General features: G+C 42.9%; 1 protein-coding gene across 1 annotated transcript; it reads right to left on the bottom strand.

Annotated features, from left to right (window-relative positions):
• Positions 1 to 26,482, bottom strand: LOC124116559 (ornithine transcarbamylase, mitochondrial-like). Its single transcript, XM_048383978.1, has 9 exons — positions 26,335 to 26,482; positions 21,034 to 21,154; positions 18,537 to 18,618; positions 14,657 to 14,898; positions 8,311 to 8,433; positions 7,197 to 7,250; positions 6,228 to 6,377; positions 5,270 to 5,407; positions 1 to 3,452 (listed from the first exon to the last, which is right to left on the bottom strand). The coding sequence occupies exons 1-9, from the start codon at positions 26,454 to 26,456 to the stop codon at positions 3,381 to 3,383; spliced, it is 1,104 nt and encodes a 367-aa protein (XP_048239935.1). The 5' UTR covers positions 26,457 to 26,482; the 3' UTR covers positions 1 to 3,380.

The following is a 26,482-nucleotide window of genomic DNA, read 5'->3' as shown; positions in this document are numbered from 1 at the left end:
AGGGACATAATTCGTAATATCCACTGGTGGCGCTACGATTGGGCCCAGGAATTCCAGCCTAGTTCGGCAAGGGTGGAAACTGGACTTTTGTAGTCAGTTAACTCCCTTGCCTCGGGAAGATGATGCACATCAATGAAAGCACCCCGATGTGTGCACATAGTGACGGCCACTTCAATCTCTTCTAAACCTCCAGTGACGTCATCCTGATATCACAGGGATATTTGCTATATATCGACGTCAACAAATCACATTGGCACCTTGATTAAAAACATGAAAAGATTTTGAAATTATCTGTTGACGCTAAGTTGACCGTACACATGCTTTGCAAATCCTGCAATCAACAGAAATCTGCACGGCAGTTTACCAACCAGATGTTGATTTTACTATGCAATTTTGATTGGAGTATGCATAGACTCGTTAGTCCAGCCAATATATAAGTCCTTAATTCAAGCCTAGGTCGTCAAGGGTGAAAACTGGACTTTTATAGTCAGTTAACGCCCTTGCCTAAGGAAGATGCAGCTCCGGATGCATGCCATATGCCCAGACATCATACTGTGTTCCATATACATGCCAGGCATCACAGCTCAGATAATGTAGCATACACTCCAAGGTGGGGTTTCGGTGATGCTAGGACAAGTTTTTTGGGGAAAATTTGCCTCTAGACAATCTGTCCACATTTCTTTCATTATGGTTTTGACTTTCGCTGTTCGTTTGGTATTCTGCCCCATGAAAATCAGTTAAACAAATATGAAATGGGTCTGGACTTACTGTTACTACGCAGAGGTTTGGCACAGATGCAGGAATACTTCTGTATATTATGCATAGCAAAAATATATATGGATACTGGGTTACACAAAGAACAGACAAAATACAATGTATCTGACAAGTTACAACAGACAAAATACAATGTATCTGACAAGTTACAGCAGACAAAATACAATGTATCTGACAAGTTACAACAGACAAAATACAATGTATCTCACAAGTTACAACAGACAAAATACAATGTATCTCACAAGTTACAACAGACAAAATACAGCGAGTTTCATGTAACAACAGACAAAATACAGTGAATTTCACATGTAACAACACACAAAATACAGTGAATTTTACATGTAACAACAGACAAAATACAGTGAATTTTACATGTAACAGACAAAATACAGTGAATTTCACATGTAACAACAGACATAAATACAGTGAATTTTACTTGTAACAACAGACAAAATACAGTGAATTTTACATGTAACAACAGACAAAATACAGTGAATTTCACATGTAACAACAGACAAAATACAGTGAATTTCACATGTAACAACAGACAAAATACAGTGAATTTCACATGTAACAACAGACAAAATACAGTGAATTTCACATGTAACAACAGACAAAAATACAGTGAATTTTACTTGTAACAACAGACAAAATACAGTGAATTTTACATGTAACAACAGACAAAATCCAGTGAATTTTACATGTAACAACAGACAAAATCCAGTGAATTTTACATGTAACAGACAAAATACAGTGAATTTCACATGTAACAACAGACATAAATACAGTGAATTTTACTTGTAACAACAGACAAAATACAGTGAATTTTACATGTAACAACAGACAAAATACAGTGAATTTCACATGTAACAACAGACAAAATACAGTGAATTTCACATGTAACAACAGACAAAATACAGTGAATTTCACATGTAACAACAGACAAAATACAGTGAATTTCACATGTAACAAAAGAGAAAATACAGTGAATTTCACATGTAACAACAGACAAAATACAGTGAATTTTACTTGTAACAACAGACAAAACACAGTGAATTTTACATGTAATAACAGACAAAATCAAGTGAATTTTACATGTAACAACAGACAAAATACAGTGAATTTTACATGTAACAACAGACAAAATACAGTGAATTTTACATGTAACAACAGACAAAATCCAGTGATTGTTCTGACGTGACCCTAATGGGATGTCTTCAGATCTTTGTTTGGCGGTAGCGAGAACTAAGGTCGGATTTTAATGAGATTGGCCAATACCTTAGCCTTCAGGACAAAATGTAACTAGGAGCACATCTGTGACCCAAGGTGAGGTTTTTACCAGATGTCTGTTGTTTGTCCCTACATGTCCTGAGAACGTCCTCTGGAGTCCAAGGCTTATTCTTGTTCAAAAAGGAGAAACACACTTCCTGAAAACCTCTGGCTTTCTGACAATTTTAGCCTTACCTATGCATTTAGCGTTCTCTTAATCCCAATGAAAACATGCAGTTGTCGAAATTTTACACAATGGCATACTGGAAGTGAAGTCTGTCGTCTGCTCCTTCCTTGTAGCAGACGACAAACATGGGGCCATATCATCAAGACCTGATGCATCAACAACAAACAGCACACAAACACAATTAGGCCATCTTGACAATGTGGACAAACTCCTGGCACATAGGAAAACCGTGAAAAACCTCTACAGCAAATTTGTCTGTTTTCATATGACATGACAACCAAAGGCCAATAAACTTGTTTATCAAACACATACAATATCATTCAGAATTGTTAAATATTGATGTCCTGTTTACATGTTTGCTTGAGTTTTAATTAAAAAATAAATTAAAAAAATGTATAGAATACCCTGTATGAATCTTAGTACAAATTTGTCCTTGAAGCTAAGCTCTAACTTATCCTTTATGAATTCATGGAATGGCATCTCAAAATATAATTATCATAAGTATTTAGAATTTTAGATTTTGTAAGTTGTCCACAAAAGTAGAAAGCTATAAAGATCATCTGGTAGGCATGTCTGTGTTGTGTGTATCTCCCCTGACGTGAACTTGGGTCTGGGTGTGGAAGGGTTGTAGTCCTGTAGTAGATGCAGTGTTGTAGTCCTGTAGTAGATGTAGCGTTGTAGTCCTGTAGTAGATGTAGTGTTGTATCCTGGTGTCACTCTCCTTGTATGAACTTGGGTCTGGGTGTGGAAGGGTTGTAGTCCTGTAGTAGATGTAGCGTTGTAGTCCTGTAGTAGATGTAGTGTTGTATCCTGGTGTCACTCTCCTTGTATGAACTTGGGTCTGGGTGTGGAAGGGTTGTAGTCCTGTAGTAGATGTAGCGTTGTAGTCCTGTAGTAGATGTAGTGTTGTATCCTGGTGTCACTCCCCTCGTATGAACTTGGGTCTGGGTGTGGAAGGGTTGTAGTCCTGTAGTAGATGCAGTGTTGTAGTCCTGTAGTAGATGTAGTGTTGTATCCTGGAGTCACTCTCCTCGTATGAACTTGGGTCTGGGTGTGGAAGGGTTGTAGTCCCGTAGTAGATGTAGTGTTGTAGTCCTGTAGTAGATGTAGCGTTGTAGTCCTGTAGTAGACGTAGTGTTGTATCCTGGTGTCACTCCCCTCGTATGAACTTGGGTCTGGGTGTGGAAGGGTTGTAGTCCTGTAGTAGATGCAGCATGACGGCCTGGAATCACATAAAAATTTATTTGAACACTTTAAACATCTGAAACTAAACATGAAAGTCACAGAGGTCCAAGGACTTGATACATCTAATACCAAACAAAATGCCTGCACATCATGTTATTTTTCAGTCAGTGTGTGAAAGTTATTTAAAGGTGCAGTCAGCATTATTCCTGGCGTATGAAGGTGGCCCGTAAATAATCAGTTCTGGGTCATCTTATACACAGGGTTGAGTATTGTAAATTTTTTTCCACAACACAAAGACATAACTGTGGGCACGGAACACCGGAAATACCATGTCAACATATCTGTACTGAAATACTCAAATTAATCATGTAATTACACTATCTGGTTGTAAAAAAGAGTTCATAATATATCCGGACTTATGTTGGTAATCTATTTTATTAATTTTATCAAACATTTCATTCAATATTGTTTCAATTCATTCTGGCAAAATTGTATGTGAAGTGATTGGAAGATCGCACAACTCACCGTTATTTATGGCAAACACGGTCATATTACCGCTATTGACGCCTTGAAACGAACTTTAGTGGATACAGAATGGATATATATCATAAATGCCATACATTGAATCGCTGAGAGTCATATTTGTTGTAGTTTGACTATTATATGTCAACATAAAGGTTTCGCAAGCGGGAGCATGGATGGTGAATGGTCAAATTCTTCCATTCGAAAACATTTCTGGCAATGGCGATCAGCTGAACTAAAGTGCTACGCTTATTAATTTATTTCACATATATATAGTAAAGCTGCAACTAACATGACATTGGAATAAATTATTCCTGATAAAATTATAGTTTCAGATACAATTCTTCCGCTAATCGTATCAAAATTCTTCAAAGTTATATTATTGGGTAATTTTTGACCGAATCACCGGTAGATTCTGAGAAACGTGTGTACAGCTGATTGCTACTTCCAGCTTAGTTTACGAGACAAGACGCACAGTAATCTTAATCACTGCATATAAAACAATGCCAATCAGAACAGGAAATACAATTTAATCGGCTAATCATTATGTTTAGTGATGTTTTATCTCAAATTTCAAATTTGTATTGGCCACATTTAATTGTTATAATCTGTAGCTGAAGGGCTACGATGTAAATTTTTTTCTGCGGAAGACAAACAAATATTTATTTCAAATGTAGGGATTTCGTATGCACTAGTGATGTGCTTCATTCAGATTCGCTTTATAGCCGGGGTATATAAATTAGCATCGATTTCCTGCTTATTTTACGAGACAAATAACCTCTGCGTATGAAACATTGTCCCTCATACAGTACACAATTACCATTGAATTTATATTTGAATACCATCATCATGTCTAGTGACATATCGCAAATTTAATGTTTTCATTGACCAAGTTTGCAAACGGCAAAGCAAGCACACAAACTCGCACAAGCGCACATGGCCGCCATGACCATAACACACGAAATGCGCAGTAAAGCAATGTGCATGAAAAGGGAAGTAACTGCACGTTGTGGTTGTGTGTTCGAGACGCGGAACATTTAAGTATTTTTTTTGGTTTTGAAAATGGAAATAAAAAAAGAAACATGCGGCAGACTTCACGATGATGCGGCGGTGCCTGAGAACCAAGAATATTTTTGTTTTTTAGCCTTAACTTCTTTTGAGGAATATAGTTGAAAGAATGCTTCCTTGGTCTAACACATGCTACAATAGCTACACTCAATTGTCAAAAGATCAACAATATTTTATCAATCTTACAACTATTCTTAACCTGCTACAAAGTCAACAAGTAAACTCCTTTATCACTTCAAAGCCATATCCCATCATGCAGCTCACCATCACTGTCCACTTCCTGTTTTCTGCCGCCTGCCACACCAGGGAGTTGCGGTCGTAGAAGACGTCATCATCGACTTCCTCCTGTTTGCGTGGGAGGCAGTGGAGGAACACCCAGTTGGCCCCTGCCTCCTTCAGCATCTGGAGCAGGACATCGCAACATCATCGACAGGTCAATAGGGGCATGGGGTGGCCAGGGTATACTTAGGAAAAATAAATAGTTGACGAAAATACTGAAAAGTGTTTGCCTTGGTTTTAAATGCTCACAGGACATCCTGAAATAGTTGTGGGTAAAAAAGATAATTGTATGTCTTGGAGAAGTGACAGAGCACCCAAATCCAATAAATTCTCAGTCATTGGTACCAGTGTGATTGGCTGCATGCTCTTAGTTTGTTTTGTTTGTTTGTTTGTTTGTTTGTTTGCTTGTTGTTAACGCCACACTTAGCAAAATTCCAGCTATATGACGTCAGGCTGTAAATAATCAAGTCTGGACCAGACAATCCAGTGACTGACATCATCAGCATCGCTCTACACAGTTGGGATACGATGACATGCATCAACTTAGTATATATGGAACACGCTTGTGTTTTGTCTGATACCTGCACATAGAAAATAATAATTAGGAGTATAAGTTGGATTCTTGCGATTTTTTTTAATTTGTGTAATCAGACTGGAATACTGTTTGATCAAAGTTTTCGGACAGCCATGTTTAGCGCGATTACTCGTGCTATAACAGGCAGTGTAGCATCAAACAGAAATTGTAAATTCTCAGATGAGGGCTTGTTTTTAAGAGAAAGTTGTCTTTTATGAGTGAAAGAGATGTTTTACAGTTGTTTAGAGAGAAAACAACTGTTTTAAGCGTCTGAAAACCGATATATACAAAGATGTCCGTAGACACAAGTATTGTTAGACTGGAATCAAATTTGTTCCAGGCAGTACTGGGGAGCCTCGTCCCTCTGACCTTGCGAGTGATCTGGTAGCCGGCGAAGTCCTTCAGACGTTTCTGCTTCTCCTCCTCCTGTCCCATGCTGACCCAAGTATCCGTGACGACGACGTCAGCACGGTACACAGCTTCCAGGGGGTCCGTGGTCATGTTGAAGTCACTCTTGCGCTGCAGGATGCGAGGTAATGGATCACATGACGTGACATGCTTTGTCAAATTGATTGTCAGGGCAATATGAAACATAGTAAGAGATCTATTGTATTGAGATTACAAATTTTAGCAGTTAGGCCCCCAGTTAGCTCTGCTAGCTATTTTATTCACCTAGAATGCCATGACACCTAAGATATGGTCATGTGTATATCCAATCTCATTAAAATCAGATCTTAGTTTTCGCTGCCGCTAAACAAAGATCTGAGGACATCCCATTACGGGTCACGTCAGAACGAACTTTCGTTAATTTTGACCGACCAATGAAATGACTGACAAGAAATTGACATTAGCAAATCTGAAGGCAGCTTTCTCGAGCTTTACGACACTAGTTTCAAACTGGCGACTACTTTCGAAACATATTTTGACGTATTCTCGATTAAAAATGTTAAAACTGATAAGAAGAACATTCTGGAATGGCTTATATATGGCCTAGATTGTATGGATATAATCCTAAAACCCGTAACTTTCATTCGGAATACCCCATGTTAAATATTTCGTGGTTGCATGATTAGAAAACACATTCCGACTGTCACTTTCATGATCTGGTAAGCGACGCTCTGATTGGTTGAATGGAAGGTCGTTCTGACATGACCCGTAATGGGATGTCCTCCGATCTTTGTTTAGCGATAGCGAGTACTAAGATCTGATTTTAATGAGATTGTGTGTATCGAGGGATATAGTTACTGACCAGGAAGCTGCAGACTTGTAAGCTCAGCCATCCAATACCCCCAATGCAATCCCTCTCTACCTTCTATCACATGTCTGTCTGTTACATACCTTACCACACAACTTGATGACATACTCCGTTATTTTGGGGTCTGGTTCATAGCCCTGGAACAAACAAAGAACAGGAACATATGGTTGATCTAATTCACTGAATGACTGCTTTTCCATGTAGCCCATTTGAAAATCCAGTGGAGTTCTCTTTTGTCTGGTATGCCTGGCGAATAATACTCGATGAACTTATACTTTCTGAAAATAATATCAAAATGTTCTTGACAGCGGACTAAAAAAACCCCAGTAGGAATAAAGTTTGATTATTCAGTAAGTGCCTTAAGTCCAACAGAGCAAGTAAAGGTTATGATGTTACGATATATGTTACAAGAATGTTTATGAGGTCAAGTTCCTCAGGAGAGTGCATTTAGAAGTTGGAGATAATAATGACACTGGCGAAGAGGCGCGACGTACCCCGGAAACACTGTCAATGTATAAAACAGAAGTTGTTATCCATAATACTCCATATCTCAAGTTCCTTATGGCATTTCTGAGATTCCTTGAGATCAGTTGGTGGTGGCACATGGTCCTGTGCACAGCGCACAGATCACAAATCAGGTGAAGTTAAGCAACGTCGGTCTCGGAGAGTAGTTGGATGGGTGACCACGTTAAGCAGCTTGACTCCTGAGAGTTTCTAGGGCTTCGGTCCTGCCCCACACTGAAGCACATGTACCACATGTGGTGTCTCCTTAGGCAAGTGACTTTGTTCGAAATGTGCCTCTGCTCACCCAGCAGTGAGTGGGTACCCGGTAGGATGAGACGGTAATGTGTCTGTTAACCTTCTAGCGCCTCACAGGCAGTTTGGGTTGTATACTCCCCAGGGAGATGAGAATTAAAATGGAGTGCTCACTGATCCATTGACCGGGGTAATAATAGTGTAGCGCTATGAGCATCCACTTGGTGAATGGAATCTGGTGCATTATAAATGCACTTATTATTATTATTATTATTAGTAGTAGTATAATTCATGATTTATGGAGTCTTTTATGCATTCTGACATAAAGATACGACAGAATGATTGATACAACAGGTTAGCCAACATTGTATATCCTGGTGTGAGTCATAACAAGAGCCATTAAATGGCAAACAGCTGGGAAATGTGAAGCTGTTATACTACCTTTGGTGTAGCTATACTGAGGTCGATGCCAAGCTTGCTGCACCCAATCATGAGGGAGTGGGTGATGTTGTTGCCGTCGCCCACCCACGCAATCTTCATTCCTCGCAAATAACCGAAGTGTTCCTGTGGGTGGAGAAAGCAGAGTCAGGTAATATCAGGCTGACTGGCAGATGGTAACACACATGTAAATTGAGGACGTCTGCCAGTGTCTGTAAGGGATGGAACACACACTTACATGTAAAGTGAGGACGTCTGCCAGTGTCTGTAGGGGATGGAACACACACTTACATGTAAATTGAGGACGTCTGCCAGTGTCTGTAGGGGGTGGAACACACACTTACATGTAAATTGAGGACGTCTGACAGTGTCTGTAGGGGGTGGAACACACACTTACATGTAAAGTGAGGACGTCTGACAGTGTCTGTAGGGGATGGAACACACACTTTCATGTAAAGTGAGGAAGTCTGACAGTGTCTGTAGGGGATGGAACACACACTTACATGTAAAGTGAGGACGTCTGCCAGTGTCTGTAGGGGGTGGAACACACACTTACATGTAAAGTGAGGAAGTCTGACAGTGTCTGTAGGGGATGGAACACACACTTACATGTAAAGTGAGGACGTCTGCCAGTGTCTGTAGGGGATGTAACACACACTTACATGTAAAGTGAGGACGTCTGCCAGTGTCTGTAGGGGGTGGAACACACACTTACATGTAAAGTGAGGACGTTTGCCAGTGTCTGTAGGGGATGGAACACACACTTACATGTAAAGTGAGGACGTCTGCCAGTGTCTGTAGGGGGTGGAACACACACTTACATGTAAAGTGAGGACGTCTGCCAGTGTCTGTAGGGGATGGAACACACACTTACATGTAAAATGAGGACGTCTGACAGTGTCTGTAGGGGGTGGAACACACACTTACATGTAAAGTGAGGAGGTCTGCCAGTGTCTGTAGGGGGTGGAACACACACTTACATGTAAAGTGAGGACGTCTGACAGTGTCTGTAGGGGATGGAACACACACTTACAACATGTAAAGTGAGGAAGTCTGACAGTGTCTGTAGGGGGTGGAACACACACTTACATGTAAAGTGAGGACGTCTGACAGTGTCTGTAGGGGATTGAACACACACTTACAACATGTAAAGTGAGGAAGTCTGACAGTGTCTGTAGGGGATGGAACACACACTTACATGTAAAATGAGGAAGTCTGCCAGTGTCTGTAGGGGATGTAACACACTTACATGTAAAGTGAGGAAGTCTGACAGTGTCTGTAGGGGATGGAACACACACTTACATGTAAAGTGAGGAAGTCTGCCAGTGTCTGTAGGGGATGTAACACACACTTACATGTAAAGTGAGGAAGTCTGCCAGTGTCTGTAGGGGATGGAACACACACTTACATGTAAATTGAGGACGTCTGCCAGTGTCTGTAGGGGATGTAACACACTTACATGTAAAATGAGGACGTCTGACAGTGTCTGTAGGGGATGGAACACACACTTACATGTAAAGTGAGGACGTCTGCCAGTGTCTGTAGGGGGTGGAACACACACTTACATGTAAAGTGAGGACGTCTACCAGTGTCTGTAGGGGATGGAACACACACTTACATGTAAAGTGAGGAAGTCTGCCAGCGTCTGTAGGGGATGGAACACACACTTACATGTAAAGTGAGGAGGTCTGCCAGTGTCTGTAGGGGGTGGAACACACACTTACATGTAAATTGAGGAAGTCTGCCAGTGTCTGTAGGGGATGGAACACACACTTACATGTAAAGTGAGGACGTCTGACAGTGTCTGTAGGGGATTGAACACACACTTACAACATGTAAAGTGAGGAAGTCTGACAGTGTCTGTAGGGGGTGGAACACACACTTACATGTAAAGTGAGGACGTCTGACAGTGTCTGTAGGGGATTGAACACACACTTACAACATGTAAAGTGAGGAAGTCTGACAGTGTCTGTAGGGGATGGAACACACACTTACATGTAAAATGAGGAAGTCTGCCAGTGTCTGTAGGGGATGTAACACACTTACATGTAAAATGAGGACGTCTGACAGTGTCTGTAGGGGATGGAACACACACTTACATGTAAAGTGAGGACGTCTGCCAGTGTCTGTAGGGGGTGGAACACACACTTACATGTAAAGTGAGGACGTCTGCCAGTGTCTGTAGGGGATGGAACACACACTTACATGTAAAGTGAGGACGTCTGACAGTGTCTGTAGGGGATGGAACACACACTTACATGTAAAGTGAGGAAGTCTGCCAGCGTCTGTAGGGGATTGAACACACACTTACAACATGTAAAATGAGGAAGTCTGACAGTGTCTGTAGGGGATGGAACACACACTTACATGTAAAGTGAGGAGGTCTGCCAGTGTCTGTAGGGGATGTAACACACTTACATGTAAAATGAGGACGTCTGACAGTGTCTGTAGGGGATGGAACACACACTTACATGTAAAGTGAGGACGTCTGCCAGTGTCTGTAGGGGGTGGAACACACACTTACATGTAAAGTGAGGACGTCTGCCAGTGTCTGTAGGGGATGGAACACACACTTACATGTAAAGTAAGGACGTCTGACAGTGTCTGTAGGGGATGGAACACACACTTACATGTAAAGTGAGGAAGTCTGCCAGCGTCTGTAGGGGATTGAACACACACTTACAACATGTAAAATGAGGAAGTCTGACAGTGTCTGTAGGGGATGGAACACACACTTACATGTAAAGTGAGGAAGTCTGCCAGTGTCTGTAGGGGATGGAACACACACTTACATGTAAAGTGAGGACGTCTGACAGTGTCTGTAGGGGATTGAACACACACTTACAACATGTAAAGTGAGGAAGTCTGACAGTGTCTGTAGGGGGTGGAACACACACTTACATGTGAAGTGAGGACGTCTGACAGTGTCTGTAGGGGATTGAACACACACTTACAACATGTAAAGTGAGGAAGTCTGCCAGTGTCTGTAGGGGATGGAACACACACTTACATGTAAAGTAAGGACGTCTGCCAGTGTCTGTAGGGGATGGAACACACACTTACATGTAAAGTGAGGACGTCTGACAGTGTCTGTAGGGGATGGAACACACACTTACATGTAAAGTAAGGACGTCTGACAGTGTCTGTAGGGGGTGGAACACACACTTACATGTAAAGTAAGGAAGTCTGCCATTGTCTGTAGGGGATGGAACACACACTTACATGTAAAGTGAGGAAGTCTGACAGTGTCTGTAGGGGATGGAACACACACTTACATGTAAAGTAAGGACGTCTGACAGTGTCTGTAGGGGGTGGAACACACACTTACATGTAAAGTGAGGACGTTTGACAGTGTCTGTAGGGGGTGGAACACACACTTACAACATGTAAAGTGAGGAAGTCTGACAGTGTCTGTAGGGGATGGAACACACACTTACATGTAAAGTAAGGACGTCTGCCAGTGTTTGTAGGGGATGGAACACACACTTACATGTAAAGTAAGGACGTCTGCCAGTGTCTGTAGGGGGTGGAACACACACTTACATGTAAAATGAGGACGTCTGCCAGTGTCTGTAGGGGATGGAACACACACTTACATGTAAAGTGAGGACGTCTGCCAGTGTCTGTAGGGGGTGGAACACACACTTACATGTAAAGTGAGGAGGTCTGCCAGTGTCTGTAGGGGATGGAACACACACTTACATGTAAAGTGAGGACGTCTGACAGTGTCTGTAGGGGATGGAACACACACTTACATGTAAAGTGAGGACGTCTGACAGTGTCTGTAGGGGATGGAACACACACTTACATGTAAAGTAAGGAAGTCTGCCAGTGTCTGTAGGGGATGGAACACACACTTACATGTAAAGTGAGGAAGTCTGACAGTGTCTGTAGGGGATGGAACACACACTTACATGTAAAGTGAGGAGGTCTGCCAGTGTCTGTAGGGGATGGAACACACACTTACATGTAAAGTGAGGACGTCTGACAGTGTCTGTAGGGGATGGAACACACACTTACATGTAAAGTGAGGAAGTCTGACAGTGTCTGTAGGGGATGGAACACACACTTACATGTAAAGTGAGGAAGTCTGACAGTGTCTGTAGGGGATGGAACACACACTTACATGTAAAGTGAGGAGGTCTGCCAGTGTCTGTAGGGGATGGAACACACACTTACATGTAAAGTGAGGACGTCTGACAGTGTCCGTAGGGGATGGAACACACACTTACATGTAAAGTGAGGAAGTCTGACAGTGTCTGTAGGGGATGGAACACACACTTACATGTAAAGTGAGGAGGTCTGACAGTGTCTGTAGGGGATGGAACACACACTTACATGTAAAGTGAGGAGGTCTGACAGCGTCTGTAGGGGATGGAACACACACTTACATGTAAAGTGAGGAGGTCTGACAGTGTCTGTAGGGGATGGAACACACACTTACATGTAAAGTGAGGAAGTCTGACAGTGTCTGTAGGGGATGTAACACACTTACATGTAAAGTGAGGAGGTCTGACAGTGTCCGTAGGGGATGGAACACACACTTACATGTAAATTGAGGACGTCTGCCAGTGTCTGTAGGGGATGTAACACACTTACATGTAAAATGAGGACGTCTGACAGTGTCTGTAGGGGATGGAACACACACTTACATGTAAAGTGAGGACGTCTGCCAGTGTCTGTAGGGGATGGAACACACACTTACATGTAAAGTGAGGACGTCTGACAGTGTCTGTAGGGGATGGAACACACACTTACATGTAAAGTGAGGAAGTCTGCCAGTGTCTGTAGGGGGTGGAACACACACTTACATGTAAAGTGAGGAAGTCTGACAGTGTCTGTAGGGGATGGAACACACACTTACATGTAAAGTGAGGACGTCTGCCAGTGTCTGTAGGGGATGGAACACACACTTACATGTAAAGTGAGGACGTCTGCCAGTGTCTGTAGGGGATGTAACACACTTACATGTAAAATGAGGACGTCTGACAGTGTCTGTAGGGGATGGAACACACACTTACATGTAAAGTAAGGAAGTCTGCCAGTGTCTGTAGGGGGTGGAACACACACTTACATGTAAAGTGAGGAAGTCTGACAGTGTCTGTAGGGGATGGAACACACACTTACATGTAAAATGAGGACGTCTGACAGTGTCTGTAGGGGGTGGAACACACACTTACATGTAAAGTGAGGACGTCTGCCAGTGTCTGTAGGGGATGGAACACACACTTACATGTAAAGTAAGGAAGTCTGCCAGTGTCTGTAAGGGATGGAACACACACTTACATGTAAAGTAAGGAAGTCTGCCAGTGTCTGTAAGGGATGGAACACACACTTACATGTAAAGTAAGGAAGTCTGCCAGTGTCTGTAAGGGATGGAACACACACTTACATGTAAAGTAAGGACGTCTGCCAGTGTCTGTAGGGGATGGAACACACACTTACATGTAAAGTGAGGAAGTCTGCCAGTGTCTGTAGGGGGTGGAACACACACTTACATGTAAAGTGAGGACGTCTGCCAGTGTCTGTAGGGGGTGGAACACACACTTACATGTAAAATGAGGACGTCTGACAGTGTCTGTAGGGGATGGAACACAGACTTACAACATGTAAAGTGAGGACGTCTGCCAGTGTCTGTAAGGGATGGAACACACACTTACATGTAAAGTGAGGACGTCTGACAGTGTCTGTAGGGGGTGGAACACACACTTACATGTAAAGTGAGGACGTCTGACAGTGTCTGTAGGGGATGGAACACACACTTACATGTAAAGTGAGGAAGTCTGACAGTGTCTGTAGGGGATGGAACACACACTTACATGTAAAATGAGGACGTCTGACAGTGTCTGTAGGGGATGGAACACACACTTACATGTAAAATGAGGACGTCTGACAGTGTCTGTAGGGGATGGAACACACACTTACATGTAAAGTGAGGACGTCTGCCAGTGTCTGTAGGGGATGGAACACACACTTACATGTAAAATGAGGAAGTCTGCCAGTGTCTGTAGGGGATGGAACACACACTTACATGTAAAGTGAGGAAGTCTGACAGTGTCTGTAGGGGGTGGAACACACACTTACATGTAAAGTGAGGACGTCTGCCAGTGTCTGTAAGGGATGGAACACACACTTACATGTAAAGTAAGGACGTCTGACAGTGTCTGTAGGGGATGGAACACACACTTACATGTAAAATGAGGACGTCTGACAGTGTCTGTAGGGGATGGAACACACACTTACATGTAAAGTGAGGACGTCTGACAGTGTCTGTAGGGGATGGAACACACACTTACATGTAAAGTGAGGAAGTCTGACAGTGTCTGTAGGGGATGGAACACACACTTACATGTAAAGTGAGGAAGTCTGCCAGCGTCTGTAGGGGGTGGAACATATCAGATAGGCCACTGACGACAGGAACTGAGGCCTCCATTGCCAAGTTGTCCAAATCCTCCTGTCCATATACACGGGCCAGAATCAGGTCGGACATTCCACTCATCACCCGAGCCGAGTCCTTGATGGACTCATTCACGCCAAGATGGATGTCGTCAGGCCCAAGGAATGCTGCATGACCTCCCAACATGGCCATACCTGCAACAAGATGGATGTCGTCAGGCCCAAGGAATGCTGCATGACCTCCCAACATGGCCATGCCTGCAACAAGATGGCACCATCCAGGCACACTGATCAAGTGCTCTAAGGTGCTGTAATTCCTTCTGTAGAATATAGTAGCCATAGTTTGCCTACCTCAACTGTCGATAAATATTGCGATACTTTTGTCCCAATATGATAGGTATCGAAATCCTTACACTGTAACATGTTTGCATGAAAATGTTCATTTTCCTTGTGGCAAAAATAAGATTGTGCTGTCAAACAGTTTGTGTTTATCTCACATGATGTATCACTGTAGGCTTGTTCTAGTACCACACTGTCAGATTTAGCACCTTGTTTCATGATAAGACACAAGCATGAGTATTTATCAGGTCGGGTTATAGCTAAACTTGGTAATATTTTTCTTTGAAATATGTACAGAATTAAACCATGAATCGATAAAAGAGTAGGAATATTGAGTATGTATCGTCAGGAGTAATTTCTCATTGTATGCGAATCATGTCATCGTTAACAGTAGCCACTGTGTTATCATGTTCAAACATCTATACAGTCATGTACATTATGTCTGGCCAGACAAGCCACTGTGTTATCATGATCAAACATATATACAGTCATGTGCATTATGTCTGGCCAGACAAGCCACTGTGTTATCATGATCAAACATCTATACAGTCATGTACATTGTGTCTGGCCAGACAAGCCGCTGTGTTATCATCATCAAACATATATACAGTCATGTGCTTTATGTCCGGCCAGACAAGCCACTGTGTTATCATGATCAAACATCTATACAGTCATGTACATTGTGTCTGGCCAGACAAGCCACTGTGTTATCATGATCAAACATATATACAGTCATGTGCATTATGTCCGGCCAGACAAGCCACTGCGTTATCATGATCAAACATCTATACAGTCATGTGCATTGTGTCTGGCTAGACAAGCCACTGTGTTATCATGATCAAACATCTATACAGTCATGTACATTGTGTCTGGCCAGACAAGCCACTGCGTTATCATGATCAAACATCTATACAGTCATGTACATTGTGTCTGGCCAGACAAGCCACTGTGTTATCATGATCAAACATCTATACAGTCATGTACATTGTGTCTGGCCAGACAAGCCACTGTGTTATCATGATCAAACATCTATACAGTCATGTACATTGTGTCTGGCCAGACAAGCCACTGTGTTATCATGATCAAACATATATACAGTCATGTGCATTATGTCCGGCCAGACAAGCCACTGTGTTATCATGATCAAACATCTATACAGTCATGTACATTGTGTCTGGCCAGACAAGCCACTGTGTTATCATGATCAAACATATATACAGTCATGTGCATTATGTCCGGCCAGACAAGCCACTGCGTTATCATGATCAAACATCTATACAGTCATGTGCATTGTGTCTGGCTAGACAAGCCACTGTGTTATCATGATCAAACATCTATACAGTCATGTACATTGTGTCTGGCCAGACAAGCCACTGCGTTATCATGATCAAACATCTATACAGTCATGTACATTGTGTCTGGCCAGACAAGCCACTGTGTTATCATGATCAAACATCTATACAGTCATGTACATTGTGTCTGGCCAGACAAGCCACTGTGTTATCATGATCAAACATATATACAGTCATGTGCATTATGTCCGGCCAGACAAGCCACTGTGTTATCATGATCAAACATCTATACAGTCATGTACATTGTGTCTGGCCAGACAAGCCACTGTGTTATCATGATCAAACATCTATACAGTCATGTACATTGTGTCTGGCCAGACAAGCCACTGTGTTATCATGATCAAACATATATACAGTCATGTACATTATGTCCGGCCAGACAAGCCACTGTGTTATCATGATCAAACATATATACAGTCATGTGCATTATGTCCGGCCAGACAAGCCACTGTGTTATCATGATCAAACATCTATACAGTCATATACATTGTGTCTGGCCAGACAAGCCACTGTGTTATCATGATCAAACATCTATACAGTCATGTACATTGTGTCTGGCCAGACAAGCCACTGTGTTATCATCATCAAACATCTATACAGTCATGTACATTGTGTCTGGCCAGACAAGCCACTGCGTTATCATGATCAACCATCTATACAGTCATGTACATTGTGTCTGGCCAGACAAGCCACTGTATTATCATGATCAAACATCTATACAGTCATGTGCATTATGTCTGGCCAGACAAGCCACTGTGTTATCATGATCAAACATCTATACAGTCATGTACATTATGTCTGGCCAGACAAGCCACTGTGTTATCATCATCAAACATCTATACAGTCATGTACATTGTGTCTGGCCAGACAAGCCACTGTGTTATCATGATCAAACATCTATACAGTCATGTACATTGTGTCTGGCCAGACAAGCCACTGTGTTGTCATGATCAAACATCTATACAGTCATGTACATTGTGTCTGGCCAGACAAGCCACTGTGTTATCATCATCAAACATCTATACAGTCCTGTACATTGTGTCTGGCCAGACAAGCCACTGTGTTATCATGATCAAACATCTATACAGTCATGTACATTGTGTCTGGCCAGACAAGCCACTGTGTTATCATCATCAAACATCTATACAGTCATGTACATTGTGTCTGGCCAGACAAGCCACTGCGTTATCATGATCAACCATCTATACAGTCATGTACATTGTGTCTGGCCAGACAAGCCACTGTATTATCATGATCAAACATCTATACAGTCATGTGCATTATGTCTGGCCAGACAAGCCACTGTGTTATCATGATCAAACATCTATACAGTCATGTACATTATGTCTGGCCAGACAAGCCACTGTGTTATCATCATCAAACATCTATACAGTCATGTACATTGTGTCTGGCCAGACAAGCCACTGTGTTATCATGATCAAACATCTATACAGTCATGTACATTGTGTCTGGCCAGACAAGCCACTGTGTTGTCATGATCAAACATCTATACAGTCATGTACATTGTGTCTGGCCAGACAAGCCACTGTGTTATCATCATCAAACATCTATACAGTCCTGTACATTGTGTCTGGCCAGACAAGCCACTGTGTTATCATCATCAAACATCTATACAGTCATGTACATTGTGTCTGGCCAGACAAGCCACTGTGTTATCATGATCAAACATCTAAACAGTCATGTACATTATGTCTGGCCAGACAAGCCACTGTGTTATCATGATCAAACATCTATACAGTCATGAACATTATGTCTGGCCAGACAAGCCACTGTGTTATCATGATCAAACATCTATACAGTCATGTACATTATGTCTGGCCAGACAAGCCACTGTGTTATCATGATCAAACATCTATACAGTCATGTACATTATGCCTGGCCAGACAAGCCACTGTGTTATCATGATCAAACATCTATACAGTCCTGTACATTATGTCTAGCCAGACAAGCCACTGTGTTATCATGATCAAACATCTATACAGTCATGTACATTATGTCTGGCCAGACAAGCCACTGTGTTATCATGATCAAACATCTATACAGTCCTGTACATTATGAAGTCCTTAATTAGTCATGTAATGACATGAACATGATAACAATTACATCCCAAAGGGGGTTTACCCATTTCTGTAGAGAGGCGTGTCCGTGTGCTCCTCTTCTGGAAGATCATGGACACGGACTTGCCCAGCAGTGGCTGGATCACCTGCAACAGGAACACTCCACTGGCACTGACGCTTATTGACAGCAGTTTAGGAAATCAGACGTCCTAGTTTCTAAGTCATCAATACACACACATGGATGAAATAGTGGAGGACACGCTGGGACAAAACAATAGGCTCTGCTACATATCTTCTGCTACATATCTTCTGCTACATATCTTCTGCTACAGTTCTGTTATCCATGCATACAGCACAGGAACCTCTCATTACAGATGGTGCCAAACATTTGTTGTGTCACACACAGTCTACCAAATTGTACACGGATGCTGGTACACATACTATTGAATAGAAAACAGAACAGCCAAATTACTATACAAACCAATTTCTTTAAATGTTTGTTTTCTGAAGTCCGTATAAGCGGGGCATGACTGTATCACATGACTAACCACTGGTCCGGGTAGTCCTGTGGGTACCCGTGTCCTACTCAGTACCCACCCGACCCGACCCAGTACCCCTCCCAGCCCTAATGCGGACCCATACAAATTTTTAACAAGGGCCCCGACACGAGATGTACCTGCCATTGGTCATGCTCCCGACACCGAGATGTGCCTGCCATGGGTCATGCTCCCGACACGAGATGTGCCTGCCATGTGTCATGCTCCCGACACGAGATGTACCTGCCATGGGTCATGCTTCCGACACGAGATGTACCTGCCATGGGTCATGCTCCCGACACGAAATGTGCCTGCCATGGGTCATGCTCCCGACACGAGATGTACCTGCCATGGGTCATGCTCCCGACACGAGATGTACCTGCCATGTGTCATGCTCCCGACACGAGGTGTACCTGCCATGGGTCATGCTCCCGACACGAGATATACCTGCCATGGGTCATGCTCCCAACACGAGATGTACCTGCCATTGGTCATGTTCCAAACATGAGATGTACCTGCCATGGGTCATGCTCCCGACACGAGGTGTACCTGCCATGTGTCATGCTCCCGACACGAGATGTACCTGCCATGGGTCATGCTCCCGACACGAGATGTACCTGCCATGGGTCATGCTCCCGACACGAGGTGTACCTGCCATGGGTCATGCTCCCGACACGAGATGTGCCCGCCATGGGTCATGCTCCCGACACGAGATATACCTGCGATGGGTCATGCTCATTTCGAACACTGTTTCAGACAACAGTTTACTTCCGAGTCCTCAAGTGACACTGTCATGTTCGTGCATGTATTCCACACAACTAGTAATCATCAATTACTTGGAAAACAAATATTAAACAAAACTTATTTCTATTCATTACACAAGGTATCAAATAAAAAGGATTTCTAAGTGTGCAATGTCAGCACCAGGAACTTATAACCATACCATCATAACCCATCCTTGCATTTCAGTAAACCGACACAAACCCCTGGATCCATTCTTGTGGTTCTCGTGATCTCAAATTGCCCACCCTTGATTTTCTTTTAATATGCTACACTACTCAGTCTAACGGACCAATCAGAATGCACTTTACTAACCAGCCTTAATGGTGGGTTTCGATATCACCAACGTTGCAGCCAGATTATGACAAAGTTTGCGAGAAATCCCATTTTGAAAAACTGAGTTTTTTGATTGAAAGGATGTCTTAATATCCATTAAAACTGGCAGTAGCTTGGGTTTCTAGGCAATATCCGTTACCTCCAATTCCCATTTGTTTCCTTATCTCGACGTCTGATTGGTCGGTGAAATGTTAATGGAAATCAAGAGCGGGTAATATGAGATAGCGAGAGCCACAGGATTGGATGTAGAGGATACTGTGGGTTTACCGCAATGTAAGCCCAGGAGATATTGAGGGTGAATTATACCAGTGCAAATTAACTCTTCCTGCAGGGAATTTTCATGACAAGGTAAAGTTAGATTTACCGTATTCGACATAACAAGCGCCCCGCTCTAATAAGCGCCCACGGCGATATTTGCTAATATATTGGCTAGTGAACAATCCCAATTGGCACCCCTTCCGATTCATCAATGTACACAAGACTTATTTATTCGCATATAATATGCACTTGTGTGTTACATGCACCCTTAATTATAGGCAATTAAATTGGACAATTGTCAGCATAAACCACGAAATTTATCTTTCAACTGTTTTTTTCCCCCCGAAATAATATTCTGATAAGAACCCCCTTTAAATAATTTTGAGAGCGCCCTGGGGGTTTATTACGTTGAATACGGTAAGTTGATTTGGCCAATACCAAACAGAGGGTCGATATTGGAACCGTGTAGACTGGAGAACTCTCCATTATATATTTCATAACAGGAAAATATTGTCTCAAATGCAACAAAACATAAATTTGAAACATTTTTCCAAAAAGGCACACCAGGGAAAAGGAAAAAGGAAATTCACAAATGTTCATTATCATTTTTTAAATCATACTTAAAACCTTGACTGCTGACAGTCTATGTACCTCTTTGTCCTCTTTGATTCGCTTCTTCAGATCTTTGGCCGTCCATAGTAACTGTTTGATCTCCTCAGCCTGGAAGTCTTTGAGTGTCAGGAAGTCGCGACCAACTAAAGACTTGGGTCCTCTGAAACAAACAGATCATCTGGTGTGACATCGGATGATGATCAGACAGTGAGATGCGACAGTGGTATGATGGTATACTAGCACTCCCAGCCAAGAAGCTAGAGATGGTTGCTGGAGAAACATCCACTCAGCCTTGAACATGACTAACCCCAACAATAACCGGAAACAAACAAAGAAACAACATGAGGCGATTCTGTCCCAGGCCATACAGACATGAAGAGATTCTATACAAGGCCATACAGACATGAAGAGATTCTATACAAGGCCATACAGACATGAAGAGATTCTGTCCAAGGCCATATAGACATGAAGAGATTCTATACAAGGCCATACAGACATGAAGAGATTCTATACAAGGCCATACAGACATGAAGAGATTCTGTCCAAGGCCATATAGACATGAAGAGATTCTGTCCCAGGCCATACAGACATGAAGAGATTCTGTCCCAGGCCATACTGACATGAGGAGATTCTGTCCCAGGCCATACAGACATGAGGAGATTCTGTCCCAGGCCATACAGACATGAAGAGATTCTATACAAGGCCATACAGACATGAAGAGATTCTGTCCAAGGCCATATAGACATGAAGAGATTCTGTCCCAGGCCATACAGACATGAAGAGATTCTGTCCCAGGCCATACAGACATGAGGCGATTCTCTCCCAGGCCATATAGACATGAAGAGATTCTGTCCTAGGCCATACAGACATGAAGAGATTCTGTCCCAGGCCATACAGACATGAGGCGATTCTCTCCCAGGCCATATAGACATGAAGAGATTCTGTCCCAGGCCATACAGACATGAAGAGATTCTGTCCCAGGCCATACAGACATGAGGCGATTCTCTCCCAGGCCATATAGACATGAAGAGATTCTGTCCCAGGCCATACAGACATGAAGAGATTCTGTCCCAGGCCATACAGACATGAAGAGATTCTGTCCCAGGCCATACAGACATGAAGAGATTCTGTCCCAGGCCATATAGACATGAAGAGATTCTGTCCCAGGCCATACAGACATGAAGAGATTCTGTCCCAGGCCATACAGACATGAAGAGATTCTGTCCCAGACCATACAGACATGAAGAGATTCTGTCCCATACCATACAGACATGAGGCGATTCTGTCCCAGGCCATACAGACATGAGGAGATTCTGTCCCAGGCCATATAGACATGAGGAGATTCTGTCCCAGGCCATACAGACATGAGGAGATTCTGTCCCAGGCCATATAGACATGAGGAGATTCTGTCCCAAACAATATAGACATGAGGCAATTCTGTCCCAGGCCATATAGACATGAGGAGATTCTGTCCCAGGCCATACAGACATGAGGAGATTCTCTCCCAGGCCATACAGACATGAAGAGATTCTGTCCCAGGCCATACAGACATGAGGAGATTCTGTCCCAGGCCATATAGACATGAGGAGATTCTGTCCCAGGCCATACAGACATGAGGAGATTCTGTCCCAGGCCATACAGACATGAGGAGATTCTGTCCCAGGCCATATAGACATGAGGAGATTCTGTCCCAGGCCATACAGACATGAGGAGATTCTCTCCCAGGCCATACAGACATGAAGAGATTCTCTCCCAGGCCATACAGACATGAGGCGATTCTCTCCCAGGCCATACAGACATGAAGAGATTCTGTCCCAGGCCATACAGACATGAGGCGATTCTCTCCCAGGCCATACAGACATGAGGCGATTCTCTCCCAGGCCATACAGACATGAGGAGATTCTGTCCCAGGCCATATAGACATGAGGAGATTCTGTCCCAGGCCATACAGACATGAGGAGATTCTCTCCCAGGCCATACAGACATGAAGAGATTCTGTCCCAGGCCATACAGACATGAGGAGATTCTCTCCCAGGCCATATTGACATGAAGAGATTCTATACAAGGCCATACAGACATGAGGAGATTCTGTCCCAGGCCATACAGACATGAGGCGATTCTGTTCCAGGCCATATAGACATGAGGAGATTCTGTCCCAGGCCATACAGACATGAGGCGATTCTGTTCCAGGCCATACAGACATGAGGAGATTCTGTCCCAGGCAATACAGACATGAGGAGATTCTGTCCCAGGCCATATAGACATGAGGAGATTCTGTCCCAGGCCATACAGACATGAGGAGATTCTCTCCCAGGCCATACAGACATGAAGAGATTCTGTCCCAGGCCATACAGACATGAGGAGATTCTCTCCCAGGCCATATTGACATGAAGAGATTCTATACAAGGCCATACAGACATGAGGAGATTCTGTCCCAGGCCATACAGACAAGAGGCGATTCTGTTCCAGGCCATATAGACATGAGGAGATTCTGTCCCAGGCCATACAGACATGAAGAGATTCTGTCCCAGGCCATACAGACATGAGGAGATTGTCCCAAGCCATATTGACATGAGGAGATTCTGTCCCAGGCAATATAGACATGAGGCAATTCTGTCCCAGGCCATATAGACATGAGGAGATTCTCTCCCAGGCCATATAGACATGAGGAGATTCTGTCCCAGGCCATACAGACATGAGGAGATTCTGTCCCAGGCAATATAGACATGAGGCGATTCTGTTCCAGGCCATACAGACATGAGGAGATTCTGTCCCAGGCCATATAGACATGAGGCGATTCTCTCCCAGGCCATATAGACATGAGGAGATTCTGTCCCAGGCCATACAGACATGAGGAGATTCTGTCCCAGGCAATATAGACATGAGGCGATTCTGTTCCAGGCCATATAGACATGAGGCGATTCTGTTCCAGGCCATACAGACATGAAGAGATTCTTTCCAACACCATATAGACCTGCTATTAATAACTTTGTTATTTACATGAGGAAAAGAATGACATGAACTAAGTTCTAAAAGTTTAATTTCCCTGAAGCCCTTACTTTCACTAATCTCAGATACACTATAATCATGATAATCACTTAAACACCGAGGCTTCCACAAAAAATGGCATTGTGTATTCATAGCTTTCGGCCATGGGAGCCGTGCCAATTTACACTTGTCAGAGGGGTACTCAAAGTATGTGATCTAGACTACCAGTTGTCGGACTTTCATTTTTGTGGAAGCCTCGGTGGCTGAGTAGGTTAGATCGCTGACTTTGTGTGTTGGAGATTAGGTGCCTCACACTGGCAATATGGGTTTGAAGCCCGGACGGGACTCAACCCAAAAAGGTACGAGAATCTGTACTTTACTAAGAAAGTGTTATCCCAAATATTACATTTGTTACATTTGACCGCTTTCTAATTTAATACATTATCAATCGTTAATTGAATATTGATTGCCTTGTGAAACCTATTATCATTCACTCGATTAAAAGCAATTTCCAAAACTAATTATGACGCTGCTCCACTGTTAATAGTGTTGGCTGTAACAGTGTTATGTGGGACGTCCCTCCTGAAATAGGATCAGCCACTATCAGTGGAAGCTAATGAGACAATCAACTGCATCAGCAAATCCATTTCATGCCTGTCTGTGTACAGGGTGACAGCTCACTCCCTCGTCACATTGGGAGGCCCCTTGCTGTTGGAGAACACCACGACCTCTTGTTGCCATAGTGATGACGGAATCTGAAAACAGTTGGGGGGGTTTGGGTGAGGGGTGGGGCAGGTTAATTTGGGGGGGGGGGGGGGGGGATGATGATTTACTGAAATCCCCACAGTGACACAAATTAGAACTTTCATTACTGGGTTATTGTTGATCTAGAATTCAAAAGTTCAACATTGTTCAGATTTTGAATAAGCTTGAAGTCATGGTTATGACCCTGTCACACTACAACGTTTTAGAGCAACTTGCACCTAGCATGTAAAAGACAGTTAGTATGCTGTCATACGTCAAGCTTTCAACCAAAAACCATGATTTTGGCGTATCCATAGCGTATAGCGAGAGTTTACCCTATATGTAACGCATGTCTAATGTCTTAGTAGCATATCACTGACTTATACATAACTTATGACAGCGTATAAAAGCTTATTGCCAGCCGGTGCCTGGCGTGACGGTGTTCAACGTATGGCCAGCGTATGAGTAACGTATGACGTGTGCGCTCAGCGTAGGGGAAAGGTGCCTAAAACAGGCCCCGCGGTAGTATAACTAATAGTGTACACCCATTGATCAATTACCAGGAAAAGCGAGAGCAGTCTAGATATGTAAAAGGTGGGAAATGAAACTGTAATTTTGCTCTCTTTTTTTTTTCATTTTATATTATTGCCTGTAAAGGGGTAGAAAATCCTGGCTATTTCAGGAACTAATATTTCAGTAAAATTTGTATTGTTCAAAAGTGAATTGAGTAACAACAAAGTTTCAATTATATTCAATCATAATTCATACCTTCCCATATGCCAACAAATTTGTGCATGCACAAAAATGTTTTTAAGCCTCGGCGAACTACAACATATACCAGTGTTTCAGCGTTACCCACGTTTTGGCAAAAATTCTCTATCTTACGCCATATGTTACTGCTGTATGTTGTAGTGTGACGGGGCCATAAGTTTGTAAGCATACAGTAAGATTTAAGTTGCTGGAGTCAAGGGCGAACTAGTCAGGTCCAATGCAAAGTCCTGGTAGAGTTCAAGGGGTTAAAGAGATTTTTTTCTGCAATTTAACATGGATAGCTCAAGTGATTTCCTAAATGACTGAAATGGGATATTATATTACAGTTGCAATATGCCTTGCTGCAGTAAATTTCGTCTCGAAAAGTTTTAAAGTGAAAAAAGATTTCTGAAGAATATATATATGTTATGAGACTTGAAGGCCAGAAAGAATTGCTCTGTTTTGTTGAATTGTAACTGCCCAATATCACTGTTTCATAAGTATTTATCAAACAATATTGCCAATAAATGGGCGGGCGACGGACTAAAGTCAAGACGATGACAACAGCATGTACTGATCGAGAATGTCAAAATAAGATAACTTTGAAGAAAAAACAACCCTCACATGGCATATTCTGATTCTAACGGATGTTGATCATGTCATGTTAATGCGATGACAGGGTAAATAAAGTGATGTGGGTGCGCGGTTAGTCTTGTTTCTATATTGCCGGTCGCATCAGCTGGTAATCCAAGCAATGCTCGCCCACTGTAGTCAAAGTCACACTGCCAAGGGATTAGAATTTAGAAGTATGCGTGCACTGTCTCTAGATCTATGACAACATTGACACTGACAACTCACTCTGAACTATACTTCCTGGAACTGGGGTTGATCTGAGTCGAGCTTGCAGGTAAGAGAGACCTACACGGGAGTCGAGCCGCGAGTCGGCAATACACACTTGCCATCCTGATGGAACAACTCATCCAATGGCTGAAGGGAGACAACTCTG

Source organism: Haliotis rufescens, unplaced genomic scaffold, assembly GCF_023055435.1.
Source record: "Haliotis rufescens isolate VD_foot unplaced genomic scaffold, xgHalRufe1.0.p SCAF_5, whole genome shotgun sequence".
Taxonomy (NCBI): domain Eukaryota; kingdom Metazoa; phylum Mollusca; class Gastropoda; order Lepetellida; family Haliotidae; genus Haliotis; species Haliotis rufescens.
Note: the sequence above shows the minus strand (reverse complement) of the source record. Positions and strands in the feature narration are given on the sequence as shown.

Coding starts and splice junctions, on each gene's coding strand:
- LOC124116559 (XM_048383978.1), bottom strand. CDS start 26,456: ATGAGTTGTTCCATCAGGATGGCAAGTGTGTATTGCCGACTCGCGGCT. Junction 7,251..8,310: donor TCAGTATAGCTACACCAAAG/GTAGTATAACAG, acceptor TGTTTGTTCCAG/GGCTATGAACCAGACCCCAA. Junction 3,453..5,269: donor ACAGGAAGTGGACAGTGATG/GTGAGCTGCATG, acceptor ATGTGATTCCAG/GCCGTCATGCTGCATCTACT.